Here is a 15,077-nt window from a genome sequence, read left to right on the forward strand (position 1 = left end):
GTAGTTCTGACAAACTGAGAGCAGAATGGCCACCCCAAAAGGGCCTTACATGCTTCGTCAAGGACGGCACCTTCTTGAAATTTGTCGACTTTCCAGTACCAGCCCAATGCTACACGACCCATATTGGCATTCTGGTTCCTTCCTGATAAGACTGAGATCATAGGTCTGCGTTTTTCAGTCAAACCAGGCACCCCTGACATGGTTTCTTCCTCTTCATGACATGTGGGCCTTTGCTCTTTTTTACACTACAGTAGTCTGTACAATCTTTGAAAGACCCCATGAAGCTGGTCTGCTTGTCAATCAGGTTCTGCCTCTTCTGCCACAGGGCCTTTGCACAAGTTTGTGTCACCATCTGTCTTATTCTTTGTGACTCCCTCACGCTACTACTTGTTCTCTGCAGTTGTGGTATTTAGAGGAGCCTCTGAAGCCTCAGTCCTGCTGCAGTTCAGATTGACTGGTGTGGGCAGCGCTTCAACTTGAGGCTCTCCATTTCCTCTTCTGTCAGACAACAGCACAGAGATGCTAGTATGCGACAGGCCTGTGGGGTGGTGCTGACGGTGACTGCTGTGACTCATGCTGTGGTTCATGGTCCCCTCTCTAAGGTGTGTTTGATGTGGAATGTGATTGGTCGTTGTTGGCTCTGCTTGGGGTTGGGGTATGTCAGCTCAGCTTCTATCGGGTATTGTTGGGTTTTTGGTTTGTTGGTTTTGTTTTTTATTTGGTTGGGTTTTGAGACAAGGTCTCTCTACATAGCTCTAGCTGTCTTGGAACTCTGTGTAGACCAGGCTGGCCTCAGACCCCCAGAGATCCACTTGAACCTTGTGATTAAAGCCTCCATGTTCATCTTTTCTGTCAGGGTTTTGTTCCTGCTAGGCACTCCACAGGCCTGGCCTGGAGACACTTAGCAGATGGAAGACTCCAGACACCTGGATTGTTGCAAGCAGGCCTGGGAATTGTGCATAGTAGAGGAAGCTGGGGTGGGCACATGGATTGGGGCCTCCAGCTATAGAAACCACCCCCTGTGTCACCCACAAAACAGTGCTGGTCTGTACTGGGGGAAGAGAGGGAATCTGAGCAGAGGGTTATTTTTGTAACCAAGTATAAAAAGCTATGAATTTTTAATGTCCTTTCCAACCCTACCGCCCCCTTGCTAGTCTTATTGCATGAAGCAGTGGTGACTGCAGTCTCTTGTTCCCCATATGGCTTCCTGAGTGTGCACTGTTCTTGCTCTTAGCTCGGGACAGGAGAGCCACACATCAGCAGAAATCCCTGGAACCTCCCTATACGCTTGCTAAGTGAGTGCCCTCCTGGCACTTGCTCTCTTTTCTGCAGGCAGAAAGACAGATGCCCGTGGCACAGCCACCACTCATCAGAATAGGCCTTTGGCATGCGTATGACATTGAGAATCTCATGTGCCAGGCCCAGGGCTAAATGTCTGGTTCACATCACTCTTTTTAATCCTCATCTTAGCAGAGATTACAGTCTCCATTCAGCTTTCTCATCCACCCAAGGTTACTGCCCAGAGCAGACGGAAGGTGTGTTTCAAGGGCAAGTGGTGTGGCAGCTGTGAGCACAGGTGGCCTACACCCGGCTAGTAGGATTTATCATCGTCTCCTGCAATCTCATTTCTCCTCTAAAACTGCAGGAGTGGGCTGCGGACCTGCACAGAGAGAGGGCATCCTACACTTCCTGGGGATTGGTTAGGAGTGAACCATCAGAGTGCATGATTCATCTGGCACTGAGTATCTGCCAGGGCCCACGACAGATGCTCAGTGTGCCTTTCCCCACAGTTAATCCTTAGAGCCACTACAGGAGGTGGGTTCTGATCAATCTGTCTTACAGGACAGGAGACAAGCTGCACTGGGGGAAGTCAGTTGCACAGAACACCCAAGAAGCTGGCATTGAGATTCTCATCTGTGCTCCTCCCACAGCATGCTGAAGGAATCCATGTAGACCTGGGCAGCAGGCTCGTGCTCTGGGCTCAGAGCAGTATCAGAGTGCCGGGGAGCTGCCCTATATGCTCAGGCCTTCAGATGTGACTTGGTCACTTTGTGGTCTGTCCGTATCTTTCACACACATCAAGTGCGGAGACCCAGCATGCTCAGCCCCGCCTGCTACTGTACTCTGGACCACATTCCGTTAAGCTCTATCCTTATAATAGCAGGGTTATGGATGGAACCCAAGGTCTTTGATACACTAGGCAGGCCTTTCTATCCTCCCAGCTCATCCTCTGACTGCCATACTTACCCACTCTGTTTCAGACAAGAAGGCTGAGAGAGCCTATGTGTGGGCAGAGTGGGCTGAGTGCCTGCTGGAGCCCAGTAAGATAAACAAAAAGGCCACGGGAGTTTACACCTGTCGTCCTAGTACTTGGGAGGTGGAGGCAGGAAGATGAGTTGAGAGCTTAGGCGGGAGGGATGGCTGAGAAGTGAAGAACACTGACTGTTTTCTCGGGGCCTGCGTTTGGTCGCCAGCTCTCACGTGGAGCTCACAACTGTGTGTGATTCTAGTCCCTGGAATTCAGTGCCCCCTTTCAACCTTCAAAATTAAAAGAATTCAAAGCTGACCTCAGCTACATAGTGAAAGAAAGGCTAGCTCCCCCACACACACACACAAAAAAAAAAAAGAGGAAAAAATAAAGATAGGGAAGTGGGTAGAAAATGCTGCTTGAGGAGCACCATGGTCTGTGCCTGCAGTCCTGGGGGAGCAGAACACAGAACAAGCATTTGGGGGAGATGTTGACATTGCCGTGCCCTTAGTGCATGACAGCCCCAGTGGCATCTTCATTGCCACCTTACAGAAAAGGAAATGGATGTTAGGAAAGGTTGGGAAACTTGGCTCAGAGAATTATAGCCAGGTCTAGACCTGGTTTGTCTGTATTCAGAGCTACCAAGAGAAAGTAAGGGAAATGGGGCTACACGGGGAGGGTGTCCACAAACAGCTAGGTGAGAACCTGCACTGGGGTCCCTCCCCTGGAGAAGCATGCCACTGGGGATGGAGACCAAGAGAGGTGCTCTGATGCTCACTGCACAGAGTGCCTGTCTGAGTACCTCAGTTTGTCCTCAAACTATGATCTTCCTGCCTCAGCCTCCTGATTGCTGGAATTATAAGCATGTACTAACATACCCACATGGGTTGCATTTTGAGTGATGGGTAAGTGGTGATTCTATTGCCAGGCCACAAAGTAGGCAGAGGCATGGTTGAGAAATAGCAGTGTGCAACCAGGAGGGGTCTCTCTGTCTCCCAGTCAAGGAACCCTGCATGGCAGCGGAGGTCGGTTGTTGGGTCCTCATTGTAGGTTGATGTATTAATTAGACAGCATCTTTGTCTGGGAGGTGTTTTGTGTGGAGTCTCTGAATGAGCAGGCCTGACGGCAGTTGTCAAAACACATGATACTTGGCCAGAGGCTCCATGGAAGCCCTTGGCACCCCGTGTGGCCTTTGCTTACACCCCAGGCATGGAATGTGCTCTTGCATGTTCCTGGCAGGTTGCCTGTTTCTGTTCTGGGGGCTCCTAGGAGAAGCAGAGGCTTGGGTTTTCCCAGATCGTGATGTGGGAGGGCGAGGGCCAGTTTCCCCAGAAGATGCCTAGGCTTGTTGGCATTAACGGACGTGAGTTGCTTCTGTGGCAGACAACACGCTCCAGCTTGCAGGTGCTGAGTGGCCCTGCACTTGGGTGTTCTACCACTGCTTGCAGTATTGCAGCTCTCCATCCCAGAACATGTGCTTTCACCTTCTGCCCGTCTTCAGAAACTCCTCAGATGTGGCTGCCTTCCACTTACCTTATCACCCCAAAGGCACATCCAGTTTCCAAGATTTGTAAGAGTGGGCCATATAGAGAGGCCAGGTATTTGACCTGCAAGACAGCAAACTGTGGGACAAAATTGGACCTTAACTGGGAGAGCTTGGCTGCCAGGCTACCTTATGTCAGCTCTGAGAAAGGCCAGTGTGTCTTGATTTGTGAATTGCTTTGTTCACCCTCGTATCTGACAGCAATAGGAAGGCCATAGCCGAGGGTCTCCTTCAACGGGGTGCCAGGTAAAGAAAGCCCCCCTGAACCAGTATCTGCCTGGAGTAAGGTCCTATGCTCCTAGGCCTGTTTGTAGCATCCAGAGCCTACCAGTCAGGCACACTAGGCAGTGACACTTTCTGTAGTCTTGGCATTGAGGTCCACATTTAAGTTATTCCCCACGTGGTTTTGTGGCTGGCATGTTTACCATAGGCTTCAGTGTCCTCTTTTTTTGGGGGGTGGGGTTCAAGACAAGGTTTCTCAGAAGCTTTGGATCCTGTCATGGAACTCGATCTGTAGACCAGACTAACCTTGAACTCACAAAGATCCACCTGTCTGCCTCTAGAATGTTGGGATTAAAGGTGTGTGCCATCACTGCCCAGCTGTCAGTGCCCTCTTTAACTGCCTGCCTGGATCACTTTTAAGACCAGGAAGAAAATTTATGTAGCTGGATGTGGTGCCAAACTTTTATCATCTGAGTATTTGGGAGTTGGAGACAGAAGGGCTAGGAATTTGAGTCCAGCCTGAGCTACATGAGACCCTGTCTTAAGTCCTGATGTGTGTAGAAGATGGCTTCAGGGTCAGTACTGCTGGTGGAAACCCTGAAGCTTGTTCACCTTCCATCCCCTCTCTGTTCTCTTCCCTAGACCTTCACAGCCTGGTGCAACTCCCACCTGCGGAAGGCTGGCACTCAGATTGAGAACATTGATGAGGACTTCCGGGACGGGCTCAAACTCATGCTTCTCCTGGAGGTCATTTCAGGTGAGGCTCAGGGAGCACTGGGCAGCCCACATTGTACCCTGTCCTGGCAGGTACTGCCACTATCCTCTTGCCACCGGGAGGAGCTTCAGCCTGTGTGGAAGGCTGGAGTGTCTCGGGCAGCTATAAAGACCCTCATCACCTGTCTTCCCAGGGGAGCGATTGCCTAAGCCAGAGCGGGGGAAGATGCGGGTGCACAAGATCAACAATGTGAACAAAGCCCTGGACTTCATCGCCAGCAAGGGAGTCAAGCTAGTGTCCATTGGGGCAGAAGGTGAGCGGGGATGGGTGCCCAGGCAGCTGTACTCCCAGGCAGAACTTCTTTGTGCTAAGTGCAGAAAGCTTCGCACTTCCAACCTCAGTGCCTTCTCAGCAGTGAGCAGCAATGAGCTACTGCCTTTGATAGCATGAAGGATCCTCAGCCTCTGCATCGTAAGGAAAAGCAAGTATGCACTAGGGGTGAGGAAGAGTCCTTGTGAACTAGACCCTCTGTACATGACCTGGTTTCTGTCTGCCAAGAGCATCTCTGCCTAGTCCATATGGGTAGAAGGAAATACAAGGAGAGAAGGGAGCAAACAACCTGAGCAGAGTGTTGGTACAGGATGTCCGAGGTCAAAAGTCAGCCCCTGGGCTTTGATCCAGCTTCATAGACCGAGTACACGGCCTGGATACCCCCCCTGAATGGACTCCCAAATCTGTGCCACCAGCCGCAGGCCAGCCCACTCTAGAACAGCAGCTCCTTAGGGCCCAGGCACCTTTAGATGGAGCCCAGAGGCTGCCAGCAGCCGGGCCCAGCTCTGCTCATTAGTCAGAGCAGAGTTTCTTTCCCTGACATCCGTGCCATTCTAGCTTTGAGAAAAACAAAGAAAACTAATTGCCGTTAATGATAGGACTGAGAATTTGGCCAGGACTTTAGGCCAGAATGTGCACCTCTGAGTTCCAAGGCCCTGCGCCAGCCTGGGACCTCTGGAGAGGAGTGCCAAACCCTTGCATGGCACCGTAGAGGTGGTTGGTGTTTGTTTAAAAAGCCCAAACCCCGACATTCAGTAAGGCCCGGAGATTTTCTGTCCTCTCATGGGTCTTTGCTCCGGGCTCCACTCCAGCCTGCGCTCTCACAGCTGCGTTTGTTTTGCTCAGAGGCTTGTCTGTAAACACAGAGGGGTGAAAGGAGGGACCCGCTTGCCTTCCAGGCCCCACTTCATTTGGGGAGAAGCTCTGTCTGCAAATGTTCCCTTGAAGCCCTTAGTGATTCTGTCCCAATCCCTATGACTGTCACATGCCTAGACAAGGGTACAGGGCAGCTTCATGGGAAATGCTTAAGAACGCTGGCCCTGGCCCCTTAAATGGTCTGACAATCGAAGAACATGACTTCTTCTTAGGATTATGAGGACTAGCTTGAAGCACAGCTGTAGGTCACAGAAGCACCTGGTGGATGTATCATGCCTCTTCTTCCCAGAACTCTCCCCAACCCATACCTGTGTCAGCTGTGGGGTAGGGCATGTCCCTTGACTGAAGGAACCCAGCCCTCTTAAAGCTTGGCTTAGCTTTTCTGATAGGAGAGTTTTTTGGTCCCATGCAGTAATGGGGCAAGTAGCCCTGCTCGGTGTCTGGATCTCCAACTGGGAATCCTGGGAAGACAGGACAGACATTGCATTCTCCTATCTTCCCTAGAGCTCAAGTGGTAGAATGCTTTCCTAATACTGTCTGCTGTACACAAGTTTTAAATAGGGACCCCTGCTGTGCATAGATGCAGGCTGTAGACCCACTAGAAGACAGCACTGTCTAGTTGTGCAGGAGATCACGTTAATGGTAGCAAGGGGATTAGAAAGGAAGTGGCTGGTCCTTGGGTGATAGTATAGCCAGTGGAGTGAGTAAAGACCTACTTAGTCCTGGGGTGAAGTAAGGAGCCTGATGCTCATCAGTAGCCTTCTCTGCCCCTGCCTTCTGTCCCATGTGCAGAGATTGTGGATGGCAATGCAAAGATGACCTTGGGAATGATCTGGACCATCATCCTCCGTTTCGCCATCCAAGACATTTCCGTGGAAGGTAAACCGTGGCAGAAAGCTGCCTCTTCACTCTCTAGGATGGGTGTATTAAGAAAGAACTCCCAGTTTTCTCTCCATGCTTCCATGCTTGCTTGGGGCCCAGCCCTTCTTGGTCCCAGGTTACCCCAGGACACTCATGCTCTGTGACCTCCAGTTCTTGAACCAACCCCCTGTTCTCATGAAGTAGACCAGAATGACTGGCACTGTTGTACACAGAACAAACACAGGTGGAGTTAGGCTTGGCTTCTTCTCTTTCTGCTCAACATACCCATTGAGGGTGTGCGTCTTGGCCTGCTTAGGCCATCCAGGAATCTTGCCACTTCCACCTAGCCTTCATGTGCACCACAGAATGAGAAAAACCATGAGGCCAGTGAATGGTGGGACTCCTGGGTGCTGGGTCAGTATGGTGACCCCATAAATATGTTCCTGTCTCCATATGACTCCCACAAGTAAAAGATGGCTTCCAGGATCTTATTTTCCTTATAGTCCTGAGGCTAGTCTCCAGGACTCACGCACCATGTGGCCTAGTGACTGATCATAGCCTAGTTAGGGACGGGGAGCAGGTTCAGATCCTGTCCTTGCCACTCTCTAGGGTAACCCCAATGACAAGGCTTCTTGGAACTGGGCTCAGTGTACTGGCAGCTGGGTGGGCAGAACTCTATCCACATCCAGAATGGGAGCGGCTGCCTTTGCTGCTGTTGTTATGACGTCTGCTGTCCCAGACCTGAGGCTAAAGGCCTGTTCAGCTTGAGCCCAATTCTGTGCTTTAATTGTGATCTTATCTTTCTGTCTGTTGTCTGCTTTGCAGAGACCTCTGCCAAAGAAGGGCTCCTCCTCTGGTGCCAGAGAAAAACAGCGCCATATAAAAACGTCAACGTACAGAACTTCCATATCAGGTAGGCGCTTCCTTATGTTTCCGTCCTGGTCTGGGATATAGCAGTCCTCAGTAAGTCCCTGATAGGCCCCTGTTTGCTCACTGGAAAGTCTGTTCAGAGAGGAGTTTTTAAAAGAACTGCAGGATCTCCTGCACTTCTTCCTCAAGCAAGGTGGCTCTCAGAGGCCACAAGCGTTTTTTACTTCGCAAGAGGGACCAGTGCGTAGATTGCTGTTGTGTTTAGCTTAAGAGGTATTCTCCATCTGCTAAGGTGAGCAAAACTCAGCCTGCCAAGGGGTCTGTTGTTCCTGGTTTGAGGGAGTCAGGATAGGTGCAATTACTATAAACTGAGGTAGACAGTTTGTGCCACGTGAGACCAGAGCAGCAGGAGGCAGTTGTCTGCTTGGGGTACTCCTGAACTTAGACTCATTCAGTGCATGACTTTACCTAAGCCTCTGGGACAGGATCCACAGGACCCCGCTGTGTTCTTGGCCTCTCTGGGGGCCCCCATGCTGATATCAGGACCTTGCTTGTTGTGCTTTGTCCTTCAAAGCACTTGGTTTCTCTAGGTGGCTCTGCTGCCTGCAGTTGACCTCACTGGCTCGCTGCAGGGTTCACCTGCCTTCCAACAGAGGACCAGTAGGCAACCCAGATACAAATGGCTGGGCTGCTCGTTTCATTTCAAACAGTGAGGCAATGGGAAGTAGGGAGGAGAGCCATTCTGAGCAGGTGATAGAGAAATCCATCCTGGAAGGAACCAATCCTAACAGGATCTTGGGGAACTTTGTAGGGATCATTTTGCTCTAGAGAACTTCAGGCCACCCAACTCCCAGGCACTTTGCCCACCCCTGGCCTGTGCCTCCACGATTGGGTCAGCCAGGGTTCAGGATCCCACCCACCTTCCATAGTGAGCTGTCCCTTGGTGCAGGCCTATCCTGTTTGATGAGTCCTTGTATGCAGTGCTCGGCTGCTTAGGCCATCTCACCGATGAGCAAACAGCCTAGTACGTGTCCCGTGTAAGGTTCTGTAAAGCATTAATCTAATCTTCGTAGCAGCTCTGAGATAGCTGCCGCCACTGTCCCCACTTTACAGGCTTGAAAACTGAGGAAGCAGTTCTGTGATTTGTTCAAAATCACATTGTCAGTGCCAAATCACTACCTTACCGTACTTTACCCCGACTGTCTGGCTTCTGAGGTTGTGCTCAGTTCTGGCATACTGTGTCGCTGCAGTGCCTGCTGCGCACTGAGCCTTCTGTTTATGGGAATTAGTCATTGCTGTAGGCTCACAGGGGTGAGCAGGACTCCCAGGATAGCAAGGACCCAGCTCATAACCTTTGCCTTCTCTTATAGCTGGAAGGATGGTCTGGCCTTCAATGCCCTCATCCACCGGCACAGACCTGAGCTGATTGAGTATGACAAACTGAGGAAGGTAAGTGTCTCTGGTTCCTATCCCCAAGGGCTGCCGATTGCTGACGCTCACCTCCTAGACACCCTAGATGGGCACTGTCCATCTCCCTTCATTGGTATTACAACTGGCTGGACTGATTTAGGTCCTGTCTTGCTTGACCTTTGACCCCCTTTCTTGACCTTTTGGATTCTAGAAACATTCTTCTGTCTAGGGGAGGAAAGGAGCTTCAAACCTTCCAGGTGGCCACCATTTCCAGTGCAATCTTGCTTTTATTTTCTTACACAAAGCTGAAAGCCTAATCTCCTGGAAAAGGCAGGGAACCATGTCCAAAGCAGCCAGCCAGCTGCTGCATCATGTTGATACCCTGAGCTGCTCTTGTTGGAGAAGGGCCCTGGAGACTGAGAGAACACAGTCAGAAACATTGGGGAGTACCTGTACCCAGCCTGCTTGGGTGTGGCAGGAGCAAGGGCTCTGCTGAGACTGAGAAGTGGTGAGGGGAGTGAAGCAGATCAGCCTTGTTGAGCAGCCGTAGCTGTTCCTGCAGCAGTGGGGTCCTGCACAGGCACTGGAGTGTTCTACTCCCAAGCCTGGACCTCACCTGCAGAGCTTAGAACACAGGGATTGACTGAGGAAGCCTTTCTCTCTGTATAGCACACAGGGATGAAAATTCCTAAGACACTTTCCAACCCTGCTCCTCAGGGCTCTCCTATCTCAGGCCAGCCCCTTGCCTTTTACATTTATCTGGGTTCTGCTCCTGATGGAATTCTCCATCCTTGCTCCCCCAGGATGATCCAGTCACCAACCTGAACAACGCTTTTGAAGTGGCTGAAAAATACCTTGATATCCCCAAGATGCTGGATGCTGAGGGTGAGCACCTCCCTATGTTCCTGGGACCTCATCTGTCTGGGCCTAGCTTTGGCTGGGCTCTGCAACTCACCAAGCGTAGGGAAACCTCGGGGATCTCACTGAGCCAGAGAGAAAGGTCGTGTGAGCCCAAGGTGGTAACATGAGCCAGAGTTGGCCTGCTGCATCCAGAATGGCAGAAAAGGGGAAAAGGACGGTGATTAAATAGTCAGTTTTCTGGGATCATGGACTGTCTAGACTTGCAGAGGGGCAAGGTGGTTGAAGAGGCTGACCCCTGGCTTCCTACTAATGACCCGGGCCTCTCCTGACCAACTGAAGACCTGGGGTCTGGAGCCTGCCAAAATGGAATGTTGTTTTTTCCTTTTCCGGCTCTTTGGTCCATTTCCGAGCCAACACTATCCCCAGCCAAGACCCATGCCTCTGGCCTCTGGTGGCCCTTGGAGTTCACTGTCCTGTTGCCCCTTGAGGCCATTCTCAGAGAAAGGAAGTGGCTTCATTCCAGTTCAGTTCCCACAGCTTTGGCCTTTTCTGAGACCATGGGGGAGGTTAGGGTGTAGCTCAGCCTAACTGGCGTTGAATCAGCTTAAAGGGTCTTTCCCCTGGCTTAGTTGTGACTTTGGGGGCCTGTGAGTCCTAACAAGTGGCCTCACCCATGCTTGGGCCATTTAACCCTTGTTGTTCACTTGCAGACATCGTGAACACAGCCCGGCCCGACGAGAAGGCCATAATGACATATGTATCCAGCTTCTACCATGCCTTTTCAGGAGCGCAGAAGGTACCTGGCAGGGCCAGGCAGCCCTCCTCGCCGCCACTGCCCAATGCCGCTGCTGCCTTTCGCCTCCCATGCTCACTTCATTTCTCTTGCAGACAGCAGTGACCTCTCTTGGACTAGAAGCCAGCTCCCTCAGTCCTGGGCGTTGCTGCCTATCTAGTCCTTGCTCAGTCGATTGAGTGCCTACTGTATACTAGGCTCTCTTCAGGCAGTGAGGACACAGGCAGATTCCTGCTTCAGAGAAGCTTACTTCCTAGTAGATGAGGCAGACAGGTCATGTGACGTGATGAAGAGTCAGTGGAGGCCAGGGGACAGGGTGGTGTTGTAGAGGCAGCTGGGACTATCAGCTGGAAAGGGGCTTCACCAGAAGCAGAGACTGCACAGGCAGGGTGAGGTGAGTGTGGAGGCGATACCTGGGGAGATTGAGGCAGGCAGAGTAGCAAAAGGCAGCTAGTTGTAGGCAATTGTGCGTCACTCTAGGGCCTGGGAGACCTTTGCCTAGGGTTCTCTTTTGGGGGTGGGGAGCGGGTATTTATTTTCATTTTATGTGTGTGTTTTGCTTGCATATGTGTATCTGTGTACCACGTGTACCGGCTGCTAAGGGAGGCCAGGTGTTGGATCCCCTGGAACTAGAGTTACAGATGGTTGTGAGCTGGATGGATGTGGGTGCTGGGAACTGAACAAGTCTTCTGGAAGAGCAGCTAGTTTTTAACTGCTAAGCTATCTCTCCAGTTTTGTTTTTTGTTTGTTTTTTGGGTTTTATTTTTTTGTTTTGTTTTTTGAGACAGGGCCTCACGTAGCTCAGCCAGCTGTAAAAAGTCCTGATACTCTTTTTTTTTTAAAAAAAAAATATTTATTTATTATGTATACAATATTCTGTCTGCGTGTATGCCTGCAGGTCAGAAGAGGACACCAGAACTCATTACAGATGGTTGTGAGCCACCATGTGGTTGCCGGGAATTGAACTCAGGACTTTTGGAAGAGCAGGCAATGTTCTTAACCACTGAGCCATCTCTCCAGCCCCCCTGATACTCTTTTTGTCCACCTCCCAAGTGCTAGTAAGAGCTACCACTTGGGGTTTTGTTGTTGGTTTTTTGTTTGTTTTGTTTTTTATTTTTTTGATTATTTTTCAGTATAGTTCTCTGTAGCCCTGGCTGTCCTGGAACTAACATTGTAGACCAGGCTGCCTTGAACTCCAGAGATCCACCTGCCCCTGCCTCTGCCTCCCAAGTGTTGGAATTAAAGGCATGTGCACCACCATTGCCTGGCCTGTTCCCCCACCCCCACCCCCACCCAGATAGCATCAGTTGATGTAGCCCCTGGTGTCCTGGAATCCTAGGAGGCTGACCTTGAACACTCAGTGATCTTATCAGGATTGCCAGTGTGTCACACTGAGCCTGACTCTTTGAGGCAGAATTTTACTCTGTAACTTCTGGTTGGCCTCAAACTTTAGCTCTTCCTGCCTCTACCCCCCAGGTGCCCAACATCATTAGGAGTTTATGCAAAAATGGTTGGTAGTTCAGGTGGCCCAATTCTTTCTACTCAGGTTTCAAAAAACAGCCCTTCTGCACACATTGGCAGCTCAATATCCCCCAGACCTGAGCTCCACTGGCTTCCAGTCCAGAGCAAGCACTATTCTTCCCGCATGAGCCTTGGGCCGGCTGGCCACCTCCCTCCTGCGTCTTTCACTCTCTCCTGTCTCTCTCTTTCTCTCTCTTTCTCTGCGCAGATATTGTGGGCACTCTGAGGCCAGATGAGAAGGCCATCATGACTTACGTGTCCTGCTTCTACCACGCTTTCTCGGGGGCCCAGAAGGTGAGCCAGGGTGGGAGGACCCTTCTGTCACTCAAGTCAGCAGTGTTGGTCCACAGGTACCTGGGCAGAACCCTGGCTGACCAGCCTCAGGCTATGTCTGTCTCAAAGCCTCAGACATTCTTGCATTTGAGCATAGCCACCTTTGGGAGCTGGTGACACAACTCTAACCACAGACAGGAAAGCAGAAGTCCAATATCACTATGGATGATAAAGCTGGGGCATGACCCCTTGCTTGTCGCTGCCTCTACTTCAGGGCTACAAGTATGGTGAATCTCCTTTCAGAAAACTCCTGAGTGCAGGCTGGTCCTGGGGCCTGTGTGGGCAGGACAAGTCAACTTGTCTATTCTGCCCTGTGTCTCCCTGAGGTCTGCAGACCTCACACCACTCCTGGCTCCTGTCAGGGACTCAAGTTTCTATGTAGAAGGCTGGGCACTTCTGTGCCCTTTTGATCTAGAAAAATGGCTTGGACAACAGCATCATTTTAGTGGCCCGGGAGCTAATGAGGGGTAGGTGCTTGTTTGGAGAACATTTGCTTCGCTGGGCCCTCTCCAAGGAAAGGAAACTGAGGCTCAGACACTGTACCTGTTGTCTTCTCTAGACTGCCTTCTTTTTTTTTTTAAACATTTTTTTAATGATTTTTATTTCATATGCAATGATTTTTTTGCTACCTGCAAGTGTGTCTGTATAAGGGTGTCAGATCCCTTGGAACTGGAGTTACAGACAGTTGTGAGCTGCCATGTGGGTGCTTGGAATTGAACCCCAGATCTTCTGGAAGAGCAGCTGGTACTCTTAACCACAGAGCCATCTATCCAGCACCCTGTAGGTTGCCTTCTTAGACTGTTATATGCAGTGAGTGCCTCACTGTGGACAGTCTGGCCTGACCCTGCTTTGCCAACTCTTGGCACATGGTCTTGCACAGGCTACTTTACCTGTTTCTCATTTATAAGGTGAGAATCCTATCGCCCCTCACAGGATTTTCCTATGCATCAAATAATGAGCTTCAAGCCTCAACAGCAAGGCTGCCCAGTTCTTTCCAGACCCCTTCCCAAATGGCCAGCTTTCAGAGCCCCTTTCCCATCTGCCCAGCATGGGTTAGGTTTTGTATCTGTTTTGCTGGCAGACACGGGGAGGGAGGATGTGCCCCATCTCCCCCGCATGCTGGTAAGGAAGACTGAGTGGGAATAAGTAGTGCAGCTCCAATTAACAGCATGCCCACCACTGGACACACCCACGGCCCCCTAGCCTCCGGTCGCGATTGCTTTTCCTCCTGTCTGAAATGCCCCCACGCCTGGAGCTGACCTTGGGCCTGGTGGAGGGAGTAGTTGGTTAGTTACTGGCAGAGAAGTCCAGGGCAGAGCAGTTGCAAGTTTGGGGACATCTGGGCTCAGAAAGCTGTGTTTGGCATACCCTCTAAGGTAGATGTCAGCCTAGTCGTGCAGGGAGGAAAGTGAGGAATTCTGCTAGATTAATTTTCTCATCAAAGAATGTACCCTCAGGACACCTTTTACTGTTGCTGTCATTTCCTCAGAGGTCAATTCATTCTCCTCAAAAAGTGTTTTATGGGTGAATTTAGGCTTAGCACAAGAGTGCTATCTTCCCTGTGTGTGGTCACAAAGCATTCGTTCTTCCTTCACACACTTATCAGTCCTGAGCACCTACAATATCCCAAGCCCAGCAGTGAAGCAGAACAGCTGACTGACAGCACCCTAGCAGCAGAAGAGGCTAGAGCTTGGGGTACCAGCAGTAAGTGGTATGCTTGGTTAGTTAGGGTCAGAAGAAGCTGACCTCAGCAGCACCTCCAGCATAGGCCCTTGTGAGTCTCACCCCAGAACAAGTCATGGTGTTAGTCCTGGGTGCTTCCTGCAGCATGGCCTGTGGCGTGCGTGTACGCCTAAATTAACACCGCCTGTGACTACTCTGTTGGCCCTACCTATCCTTGTGCCACATGTGTATGGGAAAGCGCACTGGGCCTGGAGCTGGCTCCCGAGCCTCTGTTTTCCTCCTCATCACTCTGTAGACCCTCCTCACTATTTCTGTTCCTGTTCTGTTGCCGTTCCAACTCTTCTTGGACCTTTTCTGTGCTGCCTGAAAGGTACCTCCCTCCCTTCTCCTGTGTGGCACTTTCCCCTCACCCAGGTTTCTAGAGTTTGAGACAAGGGGCCAGCTCTGTGTCTCTACCCTCCCTGTGCTTCCTTCTGCCCCTCAAATCATGACGTACTCATATGAGTTTCTGTAGTCAGCTGCACTTGAGTAGGAGCCAGAGGAGTAGAGCATGCACTGTCCACAGGGACTCCATGGTACCAGCACCCTCACCTCCAGTGATGCTCCCATTCAAGAGGAGACTCTTTCTGGTTCAGAACAGCCCTACCCATTCCTGGGCACTAGAGGCTTGGTTCTAAGCAAGGGCTTGCTACCCTTCTGCAACAAGGCTCCCAAGGACATAGCCCCGCTCAAGGCCATCATCCTACTGGACATGCACTTTCTCTCCTTTCCTTCTTTGAAGAGTTCTCTGTGGGTCTTGGACAAGCTGCTT

At 51.0% G+C, this 15,077-nt stretch overlaps 1 protein-coding gene across 6 annotated transcripts in view; it reads left to right on the forward strand.

Annotated features, from left to right (window-relative positions):
* Actn4 (actinin alpha 4) overlaps positions 1–15,077 on the forward strand; it is a 65,796-nt gene that overhangs the window by 38,421 nt on the left and 12,298 nt on the right. For 3 of the 6 annotated variants that reach the window (XM_075986811.1, XM_075986776.1, XM_075986793.1), the window contains exons 2-8: positions 4,656–4,770; positions 4,922–5,041; positions 6,727–6,813; positions 7,621–7,708; positions 9,036–9,114; positions 9,879–9,960; positions 10,647–10,732. In XM_075986811.1, the coding sequence (XP_075842926.1) occupies positions 4,656–4,770; positions 4,922–5,041; positions 6,727–6,813; positions 7,621–7,708; positions 9,036–9,114; positions 9,879–9,960; positions 10,647–10,732 (657 nt within the window). Of the gene's footprint in view, positions 1–4,655; positions 4,771–4,921; positions 5,042–6,726; positions 6,814–7,620; positions 7,709–9,035; positions 9,115–9,878; positions 9,961–10,646; positions 10,733–12,458; positions 12,545–15,077 lie in introns of all 6 variants that reach the window. The other 3 variants (XM_075986820.1, XM_075986803.1, XM_075986785.1) reach the window with 1 other exon arrangement.

Source organism: Microtus pennsylvanicus, chromosome 1 (genome assembly GCF_037038515.1).
Source record: "Microtus pennsylvanicus isolate mMicPen1 chromosome 1, mMicPen1.hap1, whole genome shotgun sequence".
NCBI lineage: Eukaryota > Metazoa > Chordata > Mammalia > Rodentia > Cricetidae > Microtus > Microtus pennsylvanicus.